Genomic DNA, 25,495 nt, shown 5'->3' with positions numbered 1-25,495 from the left:
GTGAAGTGATCGTTTATTGAGTTTTAATCATGACAAGATTCAAATCCCTACTACTTCTGTAGAGTTGTAAATTCTCCTCAGCCTTTGTCTGTTGTCCTGTGTCGACATTACCTTAGTAATTTAATGCAAGTCTGATAATTAAGTAGACCTCTGTTTGTGGGTGAGCCACTTGCTGTAACTTGCCAAAACCTTCCAATTACTAAGAGAGCATCTTGTTAGTTCTTGCACTTTTTTCACACTTAAATACAAAACTGGACTCCATTAATTCACACCATCTGTGATCTTAAGTGACTTAGCTTCTCTTCTCAACAGGGGATGTGTTGCTAGTGGTGATGACCTAGCAGAATCAGTGATGGTTTTTTCCTGACATTAATCATCCTAGTCTGGTTTTAGGGCTGAAATGTAACTAAACATCAGATACATAAGCCACCCTTTTTTCGGTAGGCACTTTACTGTCTGTCTTACTGCACTATACCTCAATTCGCAGCCCTTTGATTAAGATGAAATCTGGTCTTTTAAAAAGAATTGAGCAACACATTGCATGTCACCACCTCATTGATAGTGAAACTACCCATCACTCTTCTTAAATGTAGAAAAAACCTGTGCATTGATACTGGAATTTGCCGAGGCTCAAAGGTCTATTAGCACAGCTGCTGTCTAACAGGTTTTCTTGTAAAGAACGATTCGCTTGGCCTGGCCCTCAGCATGGTCTGACACTGTCTGTGGGAGGTTTCTAGACCAAGCAGAAAGATCCATCCGATTCTCTAGGACTTATGTTACTCGTTCATCACTGTTCTGCTTAACTTTTGGTAGAAGTTTGCTGTTAGCGAGTCTGCAAGGTGGGTTGCTTATGGGTATGCATCATGAACCCTGTGTTAGCCTGCCTCTGGTTGGACTCTTTTCCAGGCCCCCGAGATCATGCTTTCCAGGCTGGTGTAGCCCTGCACCTTCAGTTCACATTCAGGTGGGGTTTTTGACAGGATGATACCTGTTCTGGTCACCATCTTCGATACATGCCGTGTACAACTGGCTGAAGAGCTCCTGAGTGTGGTTTGAGGGACACGTCAACGTTAATAGTTAGTAATGATTGAAAAAAAAGTGTTACTGGTATTAGGAAAAGGTTTAAAACACACAAAGCAAAGGGTTTATGTGAAATATGCAGGTGTCTTAACCTCATTACCTCAATGCCTAAGGTACCCTTTAGATAATGCTTCCTGAAGTCTGTATTTGTCACTGTCCTCCTGCTTTGTAAACAGATAACACCACTGTCTTTTCTGCATTTTCAGGTCGGTAAATCTATAGAATTTCCAGTTTTCTGTTTGAGAGGTCAGCTCTTGGTAGCTGCAAGCCTGACTAGTAGATTTTAATGTTGTCTGGCTGGTCGTTTGTTCGTTCTAGGCCACATTTTTCCATTCTTGCTGTTTTTTTCAAAACAATTTTTTTTTTTTTTACTGACCCTGTGTTCAAGTGATAATGCAAATACATTTAGCAGCAAATGATATTTATTAAGAATAATACAAACATTTTTGAATTCTCCACATAAGTTTTGAAAGCAGATTGTGATACTGTATTTACATCTCACATGCCTAATGTGTAGGCATTATAAGACTTTCTCTTTGGGAGCAAAGCTCTTTGTTTTAGAATAATGAAAGCAATTAAAAACAAGGAAAAAAATAGGTGAACTAAGGGATGATCTACGTATTTTAAAATAATATTTTGCTATCAAAAATACAAGCTGATATTTTCCTTTAGCTCTGTGTTTCCTTTTGCAAGAATAAATCTCACCCGAAAAAGTTCCATACCCGCTGTTTCCCAAGGAGTTTAGGTTGAGACCATTTCAGGCTTATTCAGGTTTTACCAAGAATTTTCATGTATGTACTGGGCCTTACTGTTCATTTGTCCAAAATAGGTTGTGTTTCTCTCCAGATTTGTCTGTTACGCAGATCTCAGTTTTGTATGTTTCCAGAGAAAAATAAAGATATATATATATATATTTTTTTTTTTTTTTTTAATCATTGCCATTATTCATGTCTGGCAATTTTCACACTCATGTCACAAGTGTAAATGTTTACATGTAATATAAGATTATGTTTAAATGTTTACAAGTAATATAAGATCTGATATGCTTTTCCTTGTTTCTCTGAACTTCTCTGAATGTTCAGTTTTCAGCATGTAGAAAATGCAGATCCAGCAAGTTGATAGTCATGTGAAACTTAACATGGTCAGTATGTCTTACCATGAGATGCTAGTAATTCTAGTGTGTGCTTAGATGTATGAACATGATCTACAAGAAGAAATGTGCAACATGTGAAATTCTGAAGTAAATCAGAAGTCAATCTGCTGAATTCAGTAGGATATAAAAAAATGAGCATGAGAGATTAGATCCTAGATATCTCTGGGATTTTAAGTATACTCTGTATGGCAATTTAAACCTAAGTGTTAAAAAGGATTATTGAGTAATATTTCTGTAGTCATAAGTTCACTTTCTGAGTAGTATGACTCTACAATCACTGTTGTAAATTAATTTAACCAAAAAAGTAAAGAATAAGATCTCCTGAGTGTGGGTTCAGTCCAGTTTTAACTTGTTTCTGCCACCTTGGAAAGAGTTACTAGAACTGTTCTTAACTCTCATTTATTTTAATCTTGAGCTATGATTTCTTTGGATATAGTCGTGTCTAGATTATGTTTTTATTGCCGTTGCTGTTGAGCTCATGTAATAGTTCTAAATTCAGATTTTAAAAGTTATTTGGAGATACTCCTACCAGTCATTCATGTTTTACCTGTGTAATCAATTTTACCAGGTTTACAGAAACAACCACATGCACTAGTGCTAAGCTAATATGCATAATGTATTTATATTTCTTAAGGGAGATACAGTCAACTACAGCAGCAGTTAGCAGTTCCAATATTCTGCATTTAAGTATTTCCATCTGTCGCGGTTGCAGGATACTCTGTACCCATGTTCTATCAATCTGTTAAAGGTGGTGTCAAATGGCCTTGAGAATTTGTCGTGTTCTGATGTCTTTCTAACGCAAAGCACAGTTTGCATAGAATCCAAGGTAGTCGTTTATGATGCAGCTATCCAGAGACAGATGAAGTGTGTATTGCAGGCACTGTTTTATTTGTCATTGTTGTTAAAATGTTGAATTCCTCTCGGTTTTAACGTAGTGAAGTGAAAATCATCAGAGATGGGAGCTTCTAAGTTAGCATACCAGTCTCACGGCGAAGCACCTTGCAGATTACCAAGTCCTATTTGGGCTCTCCTTGGCCTTTCTTTGTTTAGAGGCAGGAAGGTTATAAATCCTGATCTACGTATTTCTATTTATACCTGGTATACTTAAAAATGTAATATTAAATCACTGCAGTATCAGCTACATCCTGTCTCTCTCACTCTCCCTGCTCCCTTCCTCATTTCTATCATCAATACAAGAAAACACATGTAATCCTTTGGCTTTGCTGCCACCATAGTCATGGCCTGGCAGATGCTTTTTGAACAGAGGGTAGATTTATAGTACTAGTAGTTGCTAACTCCTCTGAAGTCAGACTTGTATGGTCTTCCCAATAACCTCCTGTTTTGTTGACAGCAGGTTTTTCCCTTTGCTTTATGTTTTGAATTTGTCCAGCTTTCGTCTAATCTGATCGTTGGTCCCTATTGTCCATTTGTGGTGGTATTAACTTTTTCAGACTTATTGCTGTGGTTTATATCTTTTTTTTTTTTCTGTCCACGTTTAGAGCAGTGGTGGTTATGCCAAGCCAACATCATCTTTTCCATGTTACAAATGTTGCCTTCTCCAAGTATTGTGCAATGGAAATTTGATATGAGGGGAAGAAGGGGGAGAGTGAAAAGGAAAAGCACAAACTGTTTTGTTTTGAAGAAATTAGTCTCTGAGAATGATCGCTTCTTCGAAACTGACAAAAAAGTCTTTTCCTCTGGAGAGAAACTTAGGGCCAAGTTTTGCTCTGGACAACACTACTGATTTTACTGAAACAGACACAAATGTGAATGAAGGGCAGCTTAGCTTAGTGGAGAGGGGGCTGATGTGAGTCAGAATTGTCTGCTGAAGTCACTGGAATATACAGATGTAAGGAATCTAAAATTAGATCAAAGATAGCTTTGGATGTGTTTCATGTACTACATGTGTGAATTTGAATACAAACGCCAAGGGGATGGTTAGATATACCCCTTTTTGCCATAGAGAATAATACAAATAGCCAAACACAGCCTTGGGGAAGATATTACAGCCCAGGTTTGTGACTTCAGCTTCCCAGAATTTATAATGGCTCTTTTTCCCGGATGGAAACCGGAAGTCCATTTAACTCTGCAATGAATAAGATAATCGTAATCAAGTTAACTCTTCAGATACCTGAAGAACAAGATGATAAAAAGGGAGCAAGTAACCCTGGTACAGTTTGCAATAATGAATGTTTTCATAGGTGTTTAAGATGTACACATCATATACTTTGCACTTTCTGTGGAACAACCTACACAGAGAAAGGCTGTTTGCAGAGCACTCACAGAAAATGTGGTTTATGTTAACCACAATGCAAAACCAATTAAGGGGGTGTTGCAGAAACCTGCTTTTCATATGGCTTATTCGTACATTTCCTTAAAAATTACAGACCTGCTCCATGAACTCTTTAGTCAGTCTAGCAAAATTCCCCATGACATGAAATTTTTGGTCTAGATGATGATTTTCTTTTTTTTAAGATCAGCTCAGACCTTTTTTAGGTATTTTGTTATGTTTTACTCTATACTGAAGAATCATGGAAATTACAAAATTAAGAGAATGATGAAAAAACACAAAGATGATAAACGTGTAAGGAGAATCTTGCACAGAAAAGCTCATTAGTGGCTTCTCTTTAGGCCAGTTTGATTATATGCAGCTGGGCAGTGTGTACTCAGCCTGTGTCAGTAGAAAGATTTGTCTTGCATCATACTGAAATGTACTTTATTTATCTCGTTATTTATTCATATCTGAAACTGAAATTGCTGGACAAATGCTTTTGCCTGTGTATACAGCTTATAACCTGGTTTTGGTGAGCTAGAGGATTCTTGCCACTAAAAGTTGAGATGTTTCTGCATGTAACACTGCCTTTTCTAGGAAACCTTGTGGGAGGGTAGCCCATCGCAACTAGAGCGAAATGAAGAACCCAGTCTTCACCCCTCCTGAGATCTCTGTACCTGCAACGAGCTTGGGACTTACCCAGAACAGCGCTGATTTATAGTCCATTGTATTACTTGTACGGTTTATGCCGAGTGCCTGGCAGGATGCAGCAATATACGGAGACCTGACTGTTCCCTACATACTCAGAATAGGAATTCAATAACCAGAGAATTTCTTCACTTCATAGCTTCACCACCTAAGCTGAGTTGTTCCTTCTCACTTATCCTTGGATCCCACATTATTTCCCAAAAGACCGCTAAGATTACTGCCTATTATTTGTTAATTCATGGACTTAGCATTTTTATTGCCTATTGATTTTCAGTCTTTGTTTTCAATTTAGTTTAGTAAAAAATGTTTACTTTGTTGCCTAAAATACCCATCTTTAGAACTTGAGCAATACAGAATTAGGGACCACAGAAAAAAGTAGGATGAGTGTGATTTAAATAAGTATAATTGTTTGCTGAAAATAAAGGTGCCTCTAGAGCATCAAAATTTTAGTGAGGCAATGTGCAGTGCCATAATACTAACTTTTACATTTAATTAATTTATTTAAATGTTGTTTTCAATACAGTTCTTCTGTAACTTTAGTGGAATAAAAGAGGAATTACACCTTATATAAAAGTTTCTGTATTAAGGAAGAACTTCAAAGAAGACAATCCTTATAAAAGTGGTTTTCCGTACATATCTCTAATTATTTATTAGATGTCAGTGAGCTTGCGACTTTTATAACATCATGTGTTACAGTAGCTGCTAACCAATAGTTCTAATAAAAATACAGATGGCTTGGTTGCCATCTGCACTTCTTTTGAGATTCTGGAATGAATATGTGATTAACCTTCTGTCACCACGTTTCAAAATAAGTTTTTTCTCTACCACAAGCTTTCCTTGTACCCCCCGCTTCCTCCCCTCACCTCTTCCCCTGCTTTGAAACGTGCTAACAAACCTGAGGTTTTTATAGATGCCTTACTTGTCTTTATGCTTTAAGCTTTTGTGGAGGATAAAGGAAAGTACATTGGAATTTTACGTTTCTGTACCTTTCACATTACAAAAAACAGACTCCCAAAATGGCTGGGTTTGAAAGACTGAAACAGATAATTAATTCATAAGTGGGTGTTGAAGTGGAAGCTGTCAGGCCACAGCTTTCCCAGCTTTCACTTAATCATTTGAAAGTAGTTTTCTGTTGTTTTCACTGACTGTAATCCCTTAGAGAGAATATAAAACTTGCACCATCCAGCATGGAATTCCGCTCCTTTAATGACTTGGGCTCTGTGTTGACTCACTTTCACTCACTTTAACTCACTGTTGTCATTCCATACAGGAAAAGCCGTACCAATGCTCAGAGTGTAACAAGGCTTTCAGTCAAAAGCGAGGCCTAGATGAGCACATGAGAACCCACACCGGAGAGAAGCCGTTTCAGTGTGATGTGAGTTGATCTATCGCTTTGTCTTCTTGACTTCAGTGCAGCAGCACGACTTAATTGCAGTGAGACTACGGCCTCGCACCTATTGGCCGTGGCGTAAAGTTACGCTTCATATGGTCTTTGATTGCCTGACTAATGAAAGACCATTCAGGGAACTTTATGTACCCTCTTCAGTTGCCCAGAGTGTTGCACACCCTTTTATTTTACGGTTTTGGATCCCTTAAGAGTTATTTTCACCATTATTAATGCAATTAATTGTTGTTGCAAGTTACAAATTCATACTCATTGGGTTCCCATATAAATTGTATGACAGTTTAATAGTTGGAGATTAGCTTATACAGGAAAGGCATTTAATTCATTACACAGAATCTGAATGCTTCTGATGTTGTTGAATGACAGAAATATGAATTCAGAATTTCCAATTTCTGTTTAGTGAAATCTGGTCTGATATTTTCAACATCTGCTCATAGTTGTTTTGTTTTTTTTTATTGTTCAATGAAGAAATCGTGGATGGTATGTATGCTTGCAGTGCTGAAATGCAGCATATCGTATTACAGTTCATAGATCACTGTCAAGTACCTTTCATTCAGCATACCCCATCCTGTATACAATGTGTCTCACAGCTTTTGGAAGGTAGGTGGGGAGGCTGAATGTGCAGAAACCTTTGGAAAAGACTGTCTTTCAGAATGATCAAATGCCAGAATTTAAGTTGTTGCTCAAGGATTTAGAGAAGGGCATCAGAATACGGTATAGAATTAGTATAGGTGCATTGTTTTGTGATACTAGTTCTTAATGAACTAGTCACAAGGGAACTGCCAGCTTTCAGTTATATCCTAGATGGCTCAGTCTGAACAATTGTAAATTTGTTCACAAATGTCTAAAACTAGGTACAAAATTAGAATAACCACTTGGCATGAAGGTCACAAGGGTCTGTTAATTGATCTGGCTTTTAATAAATAATCTGGTGACCTTTCATTGAGAATAAAATGTGTTAATTTAATGAAAAATATCAGCTGCAATATTTTGCTGATGTCTACAAGTCAGGAGATTCTTTTGGGATAATCTTAGCCTGGCTCTAGATAATACCTTGAGGATTTCTCTAATTCCAAATCATTGTCAATAACTTTTTCAGCTTTCAGATTGCTACACTGTTTATCAGCTGTTGGCTAGCTTGCAGTGTAAATGCAATTTTTCCCACACTGTGGATCCAAGATTCGCGGGTTTTGGATTCAGTGTGCTTTTTCAGACCAATTTGGGGTGGTAGTTATATTTTAGTCTTTTTTTTCTTTCTTTAGTTGAAAATAGGAGCTGTATGAAAACACACTTTCCTGCTTCAACTATTCCTTCAGTTTTCCTCATTAATTAGATAGAACTGTATTTTCCTAAATCGTAGTATTTCTGGAAACAGCTGTAATCCGTGTCTGGTCCTGGTCCTTCACTGAGAATTTTTATGTACCTTCATTTACTGGAGATTTTTTTTATACTTTATATTACTGCCATGTTTCACCAAAATTGTTCTTCAGCGCTAGTCCTTTGCCAGCTGCACATTGCAGAGATTGCTGACTTTAGGGGGTTTGGACATGAACAGCAGTTGCGTCTACTATTCATTCATACATTCTTCAGTTGCCCAGGTGCAACTGAAGAATAGTAAATGTCACCCAGAGCAGACCATTCCTCCAGAGCTGTCTCACCCATTGCATGTTACCAGATGTTTCAGTGGGAGTTACAGGAAAACCAGTAGTGGACAGTTACAGAAAAATGTACCTATGGGAGACATTTATTGTTGGCTCCCCAATACTAAAGATTGCTTTTTACACTCAAATATTCTCACCTACAATTTTTTATCCTTCTAAAGATAGCTGTAGATGTTCTCATGATTTTTCTTATAATGACTAGACTGGTAATTTATGGCAACAACTTCCACAAATTCTTAACTGTGGAAAGAGATTTTGGGGAGGGCTGAGTGTGTCAGGTTACTGCAATGGAATTTCAATAACTGTCTTTTAGTTCTTTCATTAACAGAAAGGGTTAATAGCTATTCTATTCATTGCTTTCTGTACATGTGCCGTGTTCCTTCTTAGTCAACTTCTCTGAAGTTGGTTCTCTTTCCAACACTTTGCATGATGACTTCCCATGTTCATAATCATTTTTGTTACCGTTTTCTGGATTTTTTCCCCCCATATCCATTGCACGTTTTAAGAGACTCATTGAAGTAATTGGGAAAGTCCATAAGTCCAATGCCCAGACCTACTAAGAATCCTTTAAAGATGAAAAACAAGCTATTTTTTTCAGTGATTAGCATATTCATAAATGTAAGCATACATGAAACCACACTGAAAGACAAAAGTCTTAAGAGGATTTGGGGGTTTTGGTCTTGTTTCCTACCTGGCATGAGAAGCAGTCATAGAAACTATTCAGCTCTTTCTTCTAAATAATGTATTAACATTTGCTGTCAGAATTTTCTTGGTTTCTTAGTACCGTTGGCATTTACAAACAGGAATTGCCTTCAGTGCCAAAGAATTGAAGAAAGAAAACTTTTGGCTGTTGAAAAATAATGTGTATTTTATGGGCTCAAGAATAGGCTTCACTTGACAACGCACCTCTCCCCACCTAATGTAAAGTATTACGTACCAATTTTTTTAGACTGCATTTTTGCTTCAAATAGAATTTTCTTCCAGAATCAGAAATAAAAGCCATGTCTTCTCTTCCTCTCTCACTCTCCTCTCTCTCAGGCATATGGAACAGACATTACAGTACAGGATTGTGCTACATGTAAACGTAATCCCTGTACCCTGTTTGATGAAGGTACTACAGTTTGTTTATGTAGCTATTTCTGTGTCTTATCAGTCAACAAAAGGTTTTCGGAACTTACTGCTAATGACTCAAAGCTCTCGCATCTCACTGATAGTAGTGGAAATTGAATATTCCCATTTTAAGGTGAAAATTTTAGTATATGTCACATAGGAAAGTGAAAATAACTGAAATATGGAAGTACAAAACGTGGTTTTTTTCCTAGTATATTAGATTTCTGTCCTCTGAAGACCAGCCTGTTTTTTACTGGAAGGCCAATTGAACTTCAGTTGCCTCAGAGACAACAGATTATTCTTTGGGGGCAGAAAGGTCAGCTACTGCCTGTCCTGGTTTCTTTCCAGTACAGTATTTCCCTCCACTCTGCCTTTAGCTGACCCTACACTTCCTTTCAAATGTCAGTCGTTACCATCCTCCCTACTTGATCAAAACTTTGATCATTTTGAAGAGATTGATTAGAGTTCAAGTACACATTAGCAACCATGGTTGTAAATCTATAAAATGTTAGTCTTGCTTATACAATTGAAATACGAAGCAAACTCTTAACAAAACCCGAGAACTTTTGTGCATAAGCACAGCACAAGATGTATCATATCTTTAAGTAATGAGCCTGTGCGTTCCATGTTCTTTTTGAAGAAGTTAGGAGGCAGAACATGCTAAAGCATTGAAGGAACAGCAGGACATATTATACTAGTCATGACACAGGCATTATAAATGAAAAAAATGTACTTTAAGACTGTGTTACAAGCTGTTTACTTTAAAAATGAAGAGGCATTTGTAAGATACACAGAACACATGTATCTTATATGTGTATATATCCTTGATCGATTTTCTGGCTTCCAAGAAACATGTTGTATGTACAAGTATATAATACTTTTAACATGTTGAGACTTGTGAGCAAGCATGACAGTTATTATTAGATAAACGTTATGAGTTCACTTTGTGTGTGTTTTGTGGAAGAGGAATAGAAAATGGTACTTGGCAAAAGCAATATTCAGACCTGACCAGTGGATGCTGTAAGTGACGTTCACTGTCGCATAACAAAAGGGTGACTGTTGCTTGGGTCTGAAAGAGGTAATTATACATTTAGGGAAAAAAGTTGGAGAGTTACAGTTGCTATATAAAAGTCCTCGGTATTACGTCATGCTATAAATTAAAAAATGTTCCATTGCAACAGCACATACATTGTTCTTGTCTGGGGAAAAATTTTTTTGGGTAGAAAACTTGCCTCTGGCAGTTGCCCTTTTTATGGTCATTATATGGTTTGGCCTTAATTGGCATAAAATACATATACTGCAGGTCAAGATTGTCTACTTGGATAGTCAGCTGTATTTGTCTGTCTTGGTTTCGAAAGGAGTCAATAATCATTCAGCATTTTCATTACTAGTTTGGTACAATATGAGTTTAAAACGTCATTTTCCTAAAGAGGGATTGTGCTGGGTTCCCTGAGTTTCCTCTGCATGGAAGACATTTTTGTCTGGAATGGACCTGGAATTCTAAGATTGCAAGCCTAAGGATGTTCATTCTTGTTTAATTATATGACTCTTGCCTATTTCGTTTGTCAAATCAGGAGCAGGGTTTTTTTTTTATTTTTTCTTTTTTATTTTTGGAAATTCATGCATACAATATGTACCTGGATAGAAGGTAAATGTGACAATATAACTGCACGATTTCAGTTGAATTGATGTCTTGCCTGCAGATTCTTAACTTTTCATGCTAACTTCTCTTGGCTGAGCTTGTGCTTAACCTTTCATTTTGACTTCAGTACAGGAAATTTTATAAGAAGCGATGGTTTTAGCATGGCAGAGTCCCTCATCCCAATAACCACTTATTCAAATGGCAGAATGAACCGGACTGCTTGGAGTACAGTGGAGGAAGGGAAGCAGCACACCAGATAATATGGCAAAGGAATTGCACCTTTATTTGCCAGACGTCTTCTGTTTTGTTGGCCAGGCAGAGGAAGACTGGAACAATGAGGTTTCCTCTACAATAATTATTAACCTTTCTTGCAGTCTTCAGAGCCCTTTTTTTCCTCACTCCTCCCTCCTTGCAATTTGAACTGATTTTTTAGGAACCTGCAGGTGTCATTCTGGAGGTCAGGAAGGAAATATTTCATTTGAGATCGAATTGACAGAGGCTTGTGATGTTTTGTCATAACTTTTTTATCTATCCCAGCTAGAATAATAGGTTTAAAAAAAAAACCCAACAACAAACAAAAAACACAACAACCCACAATATACCTGGGACACCTCAGTGTGTTGATATTTTGAAGACTGGGTCTTTTCTCCCTGCTCCCCTGCCACTGTGCCTATGGTACCACTGTTAATGTACGACATTGAAAGATACCAGACAGAGTAATAATCTTTAAGGTACTCTCTGAAGGAGTTATTCTTCCAAAGACCAGCTCGTTTATTAAGTATTGCAGGTATGTGTGGCTGTGGCCTCAGTGATGTAACATCAGGAGCGTTATACATGCTTGAAGTTCTAAGACTTCTTTTGTCTTTGCCTTGTCTTCACTGCCTTAGGTTTGTGATCTGTCCTTCAGCCTGAAGAAAATGTTGATCCGACACAAGCTGACTCACAACCCCAATCGACCGATGGCAGAATGCCAGCTTTGCCACAAGAAGTTTACAAGAAATGACTACCTCAAAGTGCACATGGAAAATGTCCATGGTGAAACTGACAGCTAATTACGGCGTGTATGAGAAGAATGGATCTCACGTTCCAAAGGGCTCCATTTGTCCATGTACAAGCTCCAGACTTCTCACCTGACTAGTAAGCATAGTCAGGAGAAACAACTGCAATGTGTTCACATGTTATCTTTCCCCACTTTTTTTTAATATACTAGTAGGATAAAAACCAAAGACATTCACCTGAAGTAAAACATAGCTTGAAAATGAAAAGCTGAAGATAAAAAATCTTTGGGAAAATTTTAGCCTCATTTAAAAAAAACAAAACCAAACAACAAAAAAACAAACAAACAAAAAAACTGCAAAAGAAAAAAAGCTTTAAGCAAACTTCACTTTCTCAATTACAGCCTTAGAAACTTAGATATTGGTAGCATTACCTGGAAATCTTGGACATTTGGAACTGAACCTTGGCTGTCTGCAACTGTATTTCTGTATCTAAGCTTCAAGAGTCAATTAAAATTCTTTAATTTGAAACCATGCAGAATTTGTCATTCTAATTGACTGCTGATTGCATCCAGGCACATTTTATTCAGATCTTAATTCTGCATTTTGTTGTAACATGATTTTGTCTCATTTTATTTACAGCTTTCTCATTACTACATGAAACTCATTAACTTGAATTGGTTCCTGAGATGCCAAAATGTATGGGTACAGAAACTGTGGAAATCTGTCACGTTAAGTATTTCTATATGAGCATTGAGGAGGATGTGTTTCTTCCGGTTACATGAAACAAGACTGAAGTGAAAACTTTGAGCAATTTAGTTTAAGTACTAAATTCATACTCATCATTGTGACTGGCAAGGCAAGTGGAAAGACATCTTAACAGAGTGGCTTGAGCAGCTACAGTTGCCTAGTTAACATGGATTAGATTTTCTGCTGAACAGCTGGTTCCCAGAGTATTTCTTACTGCTGAATCAGATGCCCTGGATTTCTTCATCCCACTTAACTATCTTTGTTTTCTTAATTCTGTTCAAGAGCACTGGGAAAAATACTGCTTTACAACTAAGTAACAATGAAATTCCTCGTGTTATCCGATTGTTTACCGCAGTAAAACTCTTGAAAAGAGTTCCCACAGGCCCTCTACGTACCACAGCTAGATAACCAAGAAATTTTTATCTACAAGGACAGTAAAACTGTAACTTCACAGGGTGACTGCATGTGAAATTCCTGAGTTATCAGTAGTTAATATTAAGGCTCTGTCATTAGTAAACTGTTCATATTCATTCTGGACCTGTCAAAGTTTTGTAAAATGAACTTGCATTGGGACATCTTGCTTCTAGTTTTCATGGGAAAAGAATTCAGCTTCTTTCTGAACTGCAGTGGGGGCAATTATGCTGAAATCAACAGCGTAATTCTTTATCTCACAGTAGACTCTACTCAAATCTGTTTATCACGTGGTAGATTTTCTACTCAGAAGAGCAGGAAAGAAATAGCAGTAGTAGTGTTGCTAGTGATGGCAATAACTAGCAATAGATGATGTTGATATGTTTAGTGATTAACACTTCCTTCTCTACTAATCATTTGGATCCCATTCTTCTGCATGGACATCTGTATGTTACATGTTCAGTTTTGAGACCCAGCATTGGATCCCAATAGTAATTTTTTCCAAAGCCGTTACTTTTCTCCAGAAAATAAGCAGAAGACACTGTTTTTCTCAGAAGCTGAAGACGGCATGCCACTAATAGGGATAATTGTAATTACAGGGTCTGTATCAGAGGGTCTTAGTTTTTTCTAGGAAGCCTCCTGTTTTGTTATGAGACTGTTTGTCTTCAACCTCCTTTCTTTTCTTTTGGAAGGCTATAACGCTCCATGACAACAGACTAATAAGTTTACAGCTGTCCTTCCCACTTACAAGGAAGTTGTACGCTCAAGTTTACAGGTTCCCTTTCTTAGCGAAACCAGGTCGCTTACTGCTAGCGATTCTAACAAAGTTGATCCGGGACAAGCAGGAACTGCCACTGTTTTCAGCATTATAGAAAACTTCAAAGTGATGTCTTCCAGTTTATTTCAAAGGTCCTTGGCTCAAGTTACATATGACTAGTTAGGCTTGGATGAGCCACTTGCAAGGTTTCTGCAGGCAAAGGGGTAACCTTCAGCTGTATTTGCAGATTTGAAATTGGAATCCAGTTTCCCCTAGGCTGATCTGTATTGAAAAAAGCATAAAGCATAGTAAAGCAACAGACATATGGTCCGGACCGTAATGTAATTGTATAAAATTGGCCACAGCAGTTACAGGGATGTAAATTCATATGAAGAGGATCCTGGAGAAGACCTGCATATGGAGAACCCAATTTCATATAATGTTGTTCTATAATGTATCAGTTCAGTGTGGAACAAGTGACTTAGGCGTTACACTGGTGTGTGGCAGCAAAGCGTATCACTACATGTATGTGTTACGTAATTTTGTGTTATGTTGTAACCTCTGTGGTGTTATGTAATAACCTTGATGCTCTTTTTCATTTTAATTAAATATAGAATTTATTTTCCTATAATTTTAGTAGGTTTTTTGCAGTATTAGTTTTGAAGGTGAACTGCATGGTTGGTTTTATGAATTAGAATTATTCAGTAATGCTTGAATATTTTATTGCATTCAGTTTGCCTGTTGAAATGCATACACTTAATTATTTCGAAATTGTTTAGGATTCCTGCAGATTTTGAAGAGGTGTAATTATGAATCTTTCACTTGTTTGTGACAACCACCTATGTGTAAAAGCATACTAAGTTATCTTCGTGCCCTTTTGTTTCCTGAGAGGTACGTGAAACTTGGAGTCTTTGCTAGTTCCATACAAACCATTTGTTCATATAAATCAAATATATTGTAAGTTTTTAAGACAAATATAGTAGAAATAGGCATTATAAAGTTGAGTAAAGAATATCTCCTCTCCTTATTTAGAGAGCTTTTGTTAGAGAGTTTATCAGACTGGTATATTTCTAGGTCCAGAGAACTTCAACTTATTGCTACAGTTATTGTGAAAATTAATATAAGTGTTCATCTAGCAAAATCTATTAGTACCATATAGTGAGATATCTGAGGGTGTTTTAACTCTATGTTCTTAATTATCTGCAAGGAGAATTAGGTTGGTGACTTGTCTGGGGTGGGACAACATGGCAAAGGTGACTTTTTTTCTTGTTTGTTTGCCTTTTTGACATTAAAATCAAGAATTCAGTCATAGAAAAATTGAGATTACAATTTTTTATATTTTTCTTCCTTTATATTTTTCCTTCTTCCATTTGGTCAATGCAAACTAAGGCACAGAGTACAGCAGAAGGAAATAAACAAACAAAAGAGAAAAAAAAGTTTAAAAGTGAAGATTTTCTAAGCCATTTTTCAGAGACAATGCTATTAAAACACAAAGAAGAAAACACTTTTGGGGAGGGAAAGGGGGGATATAATTTAATATATTTTACATATTTTGCATAGAGTTTTTGCCAGAGATCTTTGCTGCAAAGTTGTTTTACATGTTCAGGATTAATAACTTTGAGAAAAATAGCTACTTGCTGAAAGTCAGTACATGAAGAGGGGAATGTACTTTTTTTGTGTTTAAGTATTGCTGGATAAACTACAATATACATATTAAGATCAATCATGCTGTATGTAATCAACAACAGCAGTTAAGTAACTGAAGCTTTGATCTTGTTACTGGCTTCAATAGAACAAGAGATAGACAGGATCAATGTGCAAGTGAAAGACCTTCATGGGAAGCACAAGAAGTAGGTGCAGGAGGTTGAAGCCCAGCTCCAGGTGATGGCTCTTCGATCGTGTCCTCCAGGAACTTTCCTTGTGGGCTAAAGAGGCTGCAGATCTGCCTGAGCTCCCACAGAGCCAGCACCTGGCTTGGCAGCTGCAGGTGTTTCTATGGCAAGAACTGCCCTGTTCTTTCCATGAGGTGCTTGAATTTCTCATAGTCAGAGGTAATATGATTCAGATTACTGAATTCATGGTGGTGAACTGTATAATTGAGTTTATATGTAATGCAGACTTACCATTATGCAATATATTTCTCTTTGGTCATAGCTTTCTTAAAAACAAACAAACAAATAAACAAACAACAACAACAACAACAAAAAACAAAAACACAGACAAACCAAACGAACACAAAAACAAAGGAAAAAACCAAACCAAGAAATCCTTCTTTAAGTAAAAATTTCCATTGACAGTCTCCCACTTGGTATTATCTTTGGAAAAGACAGAGAACATTCCCTTCAGCTGATTTTGAGAAATAAGAATTTGAAACCTGTTGGTTTAAAGGTAACTGGTTTTGTGTGTGTGTGTGTGTGTGTTTGTATGTTTGTTTTGCTTTACTGTCTACTATGACAAACTGACAGAATTCGTCATTAGTTAAAATACTGACTTTTCCATGGTAAGTTGTGCCATGCAGAATAACACAAAAAGCTAGAGATATTCCTGAAATAGCGTGTAGTCACTGAAATTTCAGAAGGCTGTAATTTTTTTTTTTTTTTACCCTCCTATATTGTATAATTTTCTGCAGATCATAACATTCAATTTGTTCTCTTTATTTTTCCACTACAGTTAACCCCTCTTGGAGAGAACTCCATCTCTGATGTTAGGAACAGCAGCAAACTCGCTTGTTCCTTTTGCTTTCCATTCTCATCAGATGTATGGCCAAAAGCTGATACAAATCATTAATATGATAACATTAGCAAGTGCAGAGGATATTTATAATTCTCTTTTGTTTTATATGATTGTGAAGGATTTAATGCATCCTTTAGTTTACACTAGTAAGTTTTAATTAGAAATCAGACAAAGAAATAGTGTAAATTAACATGTGTGCTAGGCATTTTATGGCGTTATATTTGAACGTACAGACATAGTGTAGTCAAAGCAATTTGTATGTTCTGTGAGTTAATTTGTGATGTTGTTACAAGAATATGTTTCTGGTCTGTGTTTCAAATTGCAGCCTTTAGTGCTCTGCATTTGTGTCAATACATACCAATACCATTATCCTTCAAAGACCTCTGACTATAGTTTATTTTAATTTTTCAGTTTAAAAGACATAGCATGATAGTCCCTCTAAAGCATTACCTTTAGAGGTGGAGCAGCTCACTGTGCTGTTGTCAATGTATGATCAGGTCATAATAAAACGTTTTAAGTTCAGTTACATACTTGTTGCACAAAAGTATAGGGATTCCCTTCACAGTGAGATCTGAAATCTGCCTATTTGGGTTTTTTTAGGCTAGTGTTAGCTCAGAAGACGATAGCAGTTAGAGCTGTAAAGATACATTCTTGAACATGTTTGAATTCTGACAGCTTATTTTTGTCTCTTGTACATACTGTGGCACATCAAGAAGATGGAGTAATTTAAGGATGCGCAGCAGCAGCTGAAAAGTCATCACTGATAAACAGTTTCCTTGACCTGGAAAATTATTCGTTGAATATTTCAACCTGGGACTGCCAGGCTTATTTTTATTTAGTAGTTATTGTCTATTTTTTTAGTCTGTTTTATCTCCCATCCCCGTCCCCTTGTAAGCTGGAACTGAATCCATAACATGCTGTGAAGAAGGGCAGACAGTATACTGGCAAACCCCGTGTTTGCAAAAGCATTTGCTGCTTATGCTGTGTCACTTTCACCGAGCCCTATTTGTTCTGTTCAAGTAGCATGCCTCTTTGAGTTTGCTAACCTCAGCCACCTCTCATGTTACAACAGGAGTGTGATCAGAGGCTGTGCATGATATATAAACTGTCATCACCCTCCAGTGACGAAAGAAACCAGGGGGAAACACCCGCCCATGTCACAAGTGGAGGAGAAACTTGATGGTCCATTTGTCTTCATGGACTCCAGCTGAGGTAAGCAAGAAAATATTCTTGGATCTCCATCACTGCACATGTCCTGGGCCCGATCACCTCAGAAAAATCTAGATAGTAAGATGGAGGAATGAAAACAAAGCTGCTTTCACTTATCGGTAGAAATGTAGGCGGTATATGTTTTGATGCCTGCCTTGAAAGTGGTGGCAAGCGCGTCGTAGCTTAAACAAAAACAAAACCCTTTTGATTTGAGTGTGCGGCAGGAGTGGGCAAGTGTGTTATTGAGAAGTATGTTTGTTTTAAAGCAGAACTTTGACCACTTTTGTTGGAATTTTGGTTAACACAGTCGTTCTGTACTGCCTGTGCAATGATTGGTTGTAACTGGAGTCAACTGAGTCCTGAGAGGGTTCTCACTGCTCTCAGTCTTTGTCCTGAGTGGAATAGGATTTTGATAAATTACTTAAGCAGTATATCTCAGAAATGTATATGAGATGCATTGTGTGTACAAATTGAAACTGTTTAATTCAAGTAAATAATTTAGATGCCTACCACCTTCCTACTGTATACAACTGAAATCTCAGATCGGGTGTTTTGGGATGCTTTTGAAGGAAGAAAATGAAACCTGCTGGTGTTAGTCTGACTATGAGGTCCTTCCAACAGCTAACCCGAAGAAAACCTGGACTTAGGCATTATTCTTCAGTTAAGAAAGAGGAAAGTGGTAAGAGTTGCCACCTAGGTTTTTGAAATGGTGTGATCTTACAAGCATTTGACACAGGAATGCATGCATATGCATAAACTGTTACATAGGTCAGATGTATAAAAGACAGTCTAGCCTGAAAATGTGAGATCACAGTTTTGTAGAGCTCTGAAGCCTGATTCTGTGTGTGCTCCTGGAAATCAGTGGAATTTAAGTAAATTTTGGAATTTGGTTGCATTCTTAAGGTTTTTCTTAACAGGATGTCCTGGTAAGCAGGAACTCGGTTCTGTACAAATACAAACATAGATGGAAAACGGTTGCTCTTTGAGTCAATAGAGTCATTTGAGTGCAAGTGAGAAGAGAATGGAAACCTTTATCTTTAAAAATAAAACAAATTATGTTTAGCTGAGAAGGCATTTTAATAGAGCCATGGCTTCTGAGACCTTTTCACTCTCTGGAACAAGCATGAGGCCCCGGACAGGTGTCTGAGGAACTCCGAAGCATGTAGGTATTCTGTTCCAGGACCTGCTTGCTGACTGCCGCTTGGACAAACTGCTATATATATATATATGGTTTCCTTTTTTTTTTTTTTTTTTTTTTTTTCCCCCTCACCACTGTTTTCTTCCTGATTAGCCTCTGAGCTCTTCAAGACAAAATATCTCTCTTCTGCTTATATAGCCGCTTGCACTTGCGTTTGCTTAGTTACTGTACTGAATGTAGTAAGAATAGGAGCATTGCTTCGTAATTACTGACAGGGTAGTAGGACCTGATGGGGAAATCAGTATTTGAGGACTGTGAATTTAATGTGTCTACAAATAACCAGAAAACGCCCCAGTTTTAATTCTATTTTTCTTTTGTTTTAAAAAAAAAAAAAAAATTACAACAACAATCAGACAAAACTGCAGCCTTTTATTAATACGTCATGTTGGTTCTATGTAAGATTAATTTCTCATGAGACATACACATCTTGCATCACAAGTAAATACATGGTTAGTGATGGTGTTTCAGCTGTTGAGCAATACGGTTAACTTAAAACAGGTATACTTCAAATATCATTGATCATGTGTTCATATCCTTTAGCTATAAAATCCCTGAAGTAGCAGAAGTGTCCCTCAGCGTGTTTGTACAGCAGCTAGCATCAGGTAAATCTAGCAAGTAGTAAACTGTGAATAACTGGTTCACAATTTTCTCATTCCATTAGTTGCATGGCGAAGCAACATGTTTGCTGAACAATAATTGAAGAGAGGTTGTTTTCATTTCTGTTTTTCTTTGAGAAGGGCATTCAGCAAAAAGGAACCATTAATAAAAGCTGTTTGGGTTTGTGGTTTTTTTGGTTATCCTTGTACAAGGAAAAGACTGTAAGCCCTTAAATCCACAAGTTCATTTTCAGTTTAACAGCTGTTCAAACAAAACGGGGAGGAAGTGCTACAACAGGTAATGTTGCTGCTGGATTAGAGACCTTCACTACATCACTATGCTAACTCTTAGGTACTAATATTGTGGCCGTTTTCTGTGTCATGCCTCAGACTTTAAAATATTCTTCAACAAACTTTATCTGCCAAATTCGAGGTGGATCATAAATCCACTTCACAAGTCAAGAAGCACTAACATTGTTTCACAAAATGTCATCTTCTTTCTAAATGTTTTAAAACATGGAAGTCCATTTGTCTGGTATATGCTGACTTTTTTTAACATAGGTCATTTATATTGTGATAAAACTCAGAAGGATTCGTCTCTACATTATCTTCTACATCTGTATGCAATTTGTTCAGTTTCATAGTAGGTAGACTGGGATTGAATCTGCTGAGATGAAATACTAAAAGCCCTTTGGGCATGGAAGAAAAAAATTGTGATTACAGATCTCACTTTTGCTTTGTTTTCTTCCTTTATCTCTATCACTTAGAACTAAATTATTAAAAACTTTGAATAACAAAACTAAGGTTGAAAGTAGCTATTTAATCAAATTCAATCTAGAAAATGCAAGAGGAGGATGAATTATTAAACTAAAACTACACTAATCTTTACAAAAAGACAAGATGCACAGTTTCTGTGTTTGTTTACTGGAGCTTGCTGCTTCTGAACAGGGCTACTTGCTGCCTTTCCTTTTGGTTTTAAGCACAGAGTTTAGTTTATGATAACTAAACCTTGTCAGATGACACTGACAGCTTATGCAGAGGACATTGTCTACTGTTTTCCTTTTACAGAAGGAAAAGGTTGTTCAATTACTCGGATATTCTGGGCAAAGGGTGCCAAGGCTTGAGCTTTCATATCCGTTCTTGTGATTTGAGCAGCCTTGAGTCATGTAAGAACACCTTCTGTTAAATCTCTTCCTGTACTTTTGTTTTCTAAACTCACTGTCTGTGTCTGAGAGAAAATCCAGCAGTTGTTTTTAGTGACCTGGCCTAAGAGTTTTTCTCAAATGAGTGCAATGGAAAGTTTCTTCTGCCTTGAGGGTAGTAGTCAGTAAGCCAAGCAGGTGAGGTTATCCCTTTCTAAACTATCTCCTCACCCAGGTCCAAAATATTTGTGTGGGATGACAAGGCTGGGCTTAGCTCTTCAATATAGAAAAAGACCATAGGAACAGCAAGCCCTCTGCTAGAGCTACGAATGAGGCCAGCTGTACTGACCTGCAAACCAAAGCTTCTGTAAATTCTTCTGCCCACTCCTTTGCAGGGCAGCAAGGATGGTTGGAAGCAGTGATTTCTTCTCCTTGCTTTGATACTTTTCGTTACCTTAGCAATAGTACTAAGATAAGTAAGGTTTGAATGTGGCCTCAGTCTTCAAATGAGGATTGGAGTGGAAAAAAGCTATGAAATTAATGATTTGGACTCCGTTTTTGTTTTCTTGATTCTAAAAATCAGTCTGTAGAAAGCAGGCCGCCTGTGCCACCACAAAACTGAACGTCACTCAGCTGATCACTGGAGAGATGGCAAAGCGGCTGCCTGTTGCTTAAAAGTTAGCTGTTCTCAGTCAGATGGAAAAACTACTGTGATTGGTATGCAAGTTTATTGGTTTCTTTTTAAACTTAAAGAATTACTTTGTACCAGAATTATAACTTTCTGTTGTATATTTCAGTGATCTACTCTTTCAGCTGAGGTTTTCTCATTTTTTTTTTTAAATTGACAAGTATTACAAAGAATCATCCTACCTAAATTTCAGTTTACTAGCTACCAGCCAGGTTGATTGCTCGCTATGTACAGTGAACAGGGTTCTATTTTCTGAATCATTTTAGAATAAAGACTTTATTATATGTATTAGTATATCTTTATCTTTCAGGATTAGCTCATGATTTCGCTATAAAAGATGGTGTTTTCCCATTCAACCATGTACCATTCATCAATATTAAAATCCCATCAGTAAGCAGAAATACAGCTCTTAGCCAGTAAAACAGCTAGTTTCCAGTTAAATGTTACAAAGCAAGATTTTTCCAGAAATAGAAAATTAATAGTCAGATTGTGGAGTCCTTAGTCATGATTGTAAGTTGTTACTCCTGAGCATAATACTGATCATTGTATCAAGTTAATAGTAAGGTGAATACATTTATTAAACCTGAGAAAGCTTTACATGTATGTGTTTCCTAGCAGACTTCTTTAATAATTGCTGGTAACTTCCCCTGTGAATATAAAAGCCCAGTCAGCAGTCAATTCTGTAGTTGCAAGTTTCCTATGATTAATTGTGCTGTTTCCTAAATTAGAGTCCAGCAAGGTCTGCTCAGGATATGGGCTACTGTCGTATCCACAAAGATGTTCATTTTAGCTGTAGTTCATCTCTTTATCAATAGAGGATCAATACTTAAATGTTTTGCTTCAAAAGATGTTTTTAAAAAGATAAAAACAACTTATGAAGGCACTAATTCTAAAAGAATTTAGAGCTACATATTTGCTGTGCACTCAAAATGGCTGTGGCATTTGCCTTTGCTTTTTCTAAAAGCAGATCCTGGCTGGATAAAGTGACTGTTTTTACCATCTCTTTTTCTGCTCGGTATTCCTCGTGACATATTTTTAGAAGATCCAGACATAAAGAACAACATTTTCTAGAAACCAAGCAACAAAGATCTCAGATGAATCCTTTGGTCTATATTCCATTTCAGACTTACCTTAGGTGAATCCACAGCTGCTGTAGATTTTAGCAATATATAGTCTGAGAAAACTGAAAATGTTTTCTTGTTCTTATCTCATACTCCTTAATTCTGCTTTGGGAAGTTGATTTATACTGGTGTAAGAAAAATAAATTACTATAGCCAATACATATGCAAGTGTATCGTGGAATTCACTGTTTACAACAGGCACAAACAACATAGTTAAAAAGTTTACATATGTATGCACATACACAGATCAAAATGTGTACGCAGGAGGAAAGGGATGTTATGAATATGACTTAAATTTTACATAATGACTGAACAAGACAAATCCAGTCCACCTTTGTATTGGAAAGGATGAAAACCTGCTCCGCGTATTAGGCTGAGAACAGTCTGTCTCTGCCTTGTGTCTGTGAGGAAAAACTGACAGTAGTAAGAAGGCCTTTCATTGATGAGGTTCATTGAACAACCTGTTAATGAATCACGGGATATGGCTTCCATGTCCGCAGGCTAACAGAAGCATCCCTGCGTATGAATAGACTTCTCCAAAGTGTGAGTGACACATCTAATTTATATTGACCCTGTGGCTTGGATTCCCAAAACAGCTACATTGGAGTCCTTACTCTAATGGAGAAGAGTGAAAACTGAAAACCAATTTTTCATCTTCTAGATAATGATAACATTAGTAGAGAGGCTGCAGTGGGTGGCTTTCTCTCATATCAAATTGTGTCCTTACTTGGGCACCACAGAGAACAGGATTTAGAGCAGGGAATCCCTAATCAGGTAGGTGCTTACCTGCTTTGAAATGAAATCATTCTTCTGACTTTATACTGGTTACATGAGCCAACTTCCCTCTTGCCCTTTGTTTTCATATACTTTCCATGTGTTTTACAAGATGGATCTTGGCATCTAATTTGGGACTGTAGGTTCTGCTGGGTGAAAGAATGTCTGGGAGTAAGTCTATTTATGGCTGTAGCCCTGAATACTTGAATGTCTTTTGAAGATTGGCTTTAGGCTTCCAAGTCAGGTAGGACAATTTTGTCCTCTCCTGTCAGCAAACAGCATGAGATACTGTATGTGAGAAAACAAACTCTCCAATTGCAGCTCTATTTGAGTTAGGCTAGCTGTTGTACAAACTGATCATATCACCGCCAAGCTGAGGATGCAGGCTTCCTCTGTGTGTTTTTAAAAGTCATTATATCATTGGCAGCGATTAATGACTTTCCAGTTGAAATCAGTGAACAAATATGAATGACTAAATTGTGGTCATTTTGATTATCTGTGGAACCAAAGCAGGCCAGTTTCAGAACAAATGAAGAATTGTCTGAATCTGGTTAATAGGATTCATATTTTCACCATATGGCAAGGTTATATGTTTAAGTAAATGCAATCAGGAATCTAAATGCAATTATGAATCGAATTTCCCCTAGTAGGCAGTCAAATCCTTCTATTAAAAAACCCCCAAACTCACATGTATTTTAGAACACCAGGGTCTTGAGCTTCTTTTTATCTGTTGTCTATGTGTAGATTTTTTTACATTCATCAGTTTACCTATGCTTCTGCCCTCTTGTGGATTTTAAACGTATTAAATACTGTAGATTTATATTATCCAGGTTTTAAGACTACAAGTCTTTGTAATGATCTTAGGACTAATTTGCATTATCTAGAAAAAAAACAGCAGTGCATGTTCTAGGATCTGCTGCGTTTCTTACGAGTGCATTGTTTGACTAAAAGAATTGTTCTACCTACCCTCTGGTTTGGGAAGTTCTTTTGCTCTGTTTTTAAACCATATTTGTCAAACTGGCATAGCTGCCAGATCTTTTACATGTTGTTCTCATTTCTCATCCCCCTGCTGTCACACAGTTGCTCTTCAAATTTGACTGTCTTGTGAAAGCATGACTTGAAAGATAATGACCAGGCATATGAAATACCACTGATTTATTCAAAGCTTTGGGAACTTTTTCTAAGGTCATAAGGTGAACAGATCAGAGCCTCCTACAGCATAATACTTGGCCAATACTACCTATAATTTCTATCTAAAATGTTGCTGTGTGTGCAGAAATAGTAAATTGCTTCAAAGCTGGAGGCCAGGGATCACTCCTTGTGCTGAATACATCCAGGAGGATTACTGCATGTAAACCTGAAAGGTAGAACATGGTACATAATGCATAAAAATGGAAATCCAGGCCCAGATATTCAAAACATGACGTATACATTCTGTGGTTTTCTGAGTCATTCAAATTATCTGTCATTTTTATTGTGTTTCTGTTTTTTAAGCCAATGCATTTTTTAATTTTGCTACAGAACTAAGAGAAAGATGTGTGTTATGTTCATAGTGTGCAGCTGGGAACAGAAAAACTCAGCTGATGTAAAATGGCCTATCAGACAGTATCGTTGTGGCAATATAATGGTCAATGCAAAATAATTTAGATAGCCTCTTGGCTTACGTCTTGTAAAATATAACAGTCAAAGGACAAGAAAGGAGAAATAAATAGCATGGAGTCAAAGTTGGGAATTAAAAAATAAATGTGAAAAGTGAATTCTTGGAGAGAAATTTGAAATTTGAATTTGCTGGTTTCCTACAAGGAGGAGGTGTTCTAGCACCAGGGAGCATTCTGGAGGAGCAGTCTGAGGGGCTTTATAACAAAATGGAGGTAAACACAAAAGCCCAGTCTAATCTTGCTTTTTTTCCCTCTACAGTTTTCTATCACTGCTGCTGTCAGCAGCTCAACTAGCACAGCAGCCAGTGATACTAGAAAACTGTCTCTGGCAAGAGCTCCCCTTGATTGCACTATTTTATTGAAATCCTGTTCTCTTCTGGATGCACACAAACTGGCCTACTGGAAAAATTCAACATATTTCTGGTAGAAGCC

At 37.2% G+C, this 25,495-nt stretch overlaps 1 protein-coding gene across 1 annotated transcript in view; it reads left to right on the top strand.

Annotated features, from left to right (window-relative positions):
* Window positions 1-12,083, top strand: part of PRDM5 (PR/SET domain 5) — a gene marked incomplete at both ends in the record, with an annotated part of 87,531 nt that extends 75,448 nt beyond the window's left edge. Inside the window, one exon of the mRNA XM_082315783.1 lies at window positions 11,919-12,083. Coding sequence (XP_082171909.1) covers window positions 11,919-12,083 — 165 coding nt within the window. The remainder of the gene's footprint in view (window positions 1-11,918) is intronic.
* Between the last annotated feature and the right edge of the window lie 13,412 nt (window positions 12,084-25,495).

This window comes from Platalea leucorodia, assembly GCF_965183815.1.
Source record: "Platalea leucorodia genome assembly, chromosome: 6".
Classification (NCBI taxonomy): domain Eukaryota; kingdom Metazoa; phylum Chordata; class Aves; order Pelecaniformes; family Threskiornithidae; genus Platalea; species Platalea leucorodia.
The sequence above is the reverse complement of the archived record's forward strand: the minus strand, read 5'-3'. Positions and strand labels throughout refer to the sequence as shown.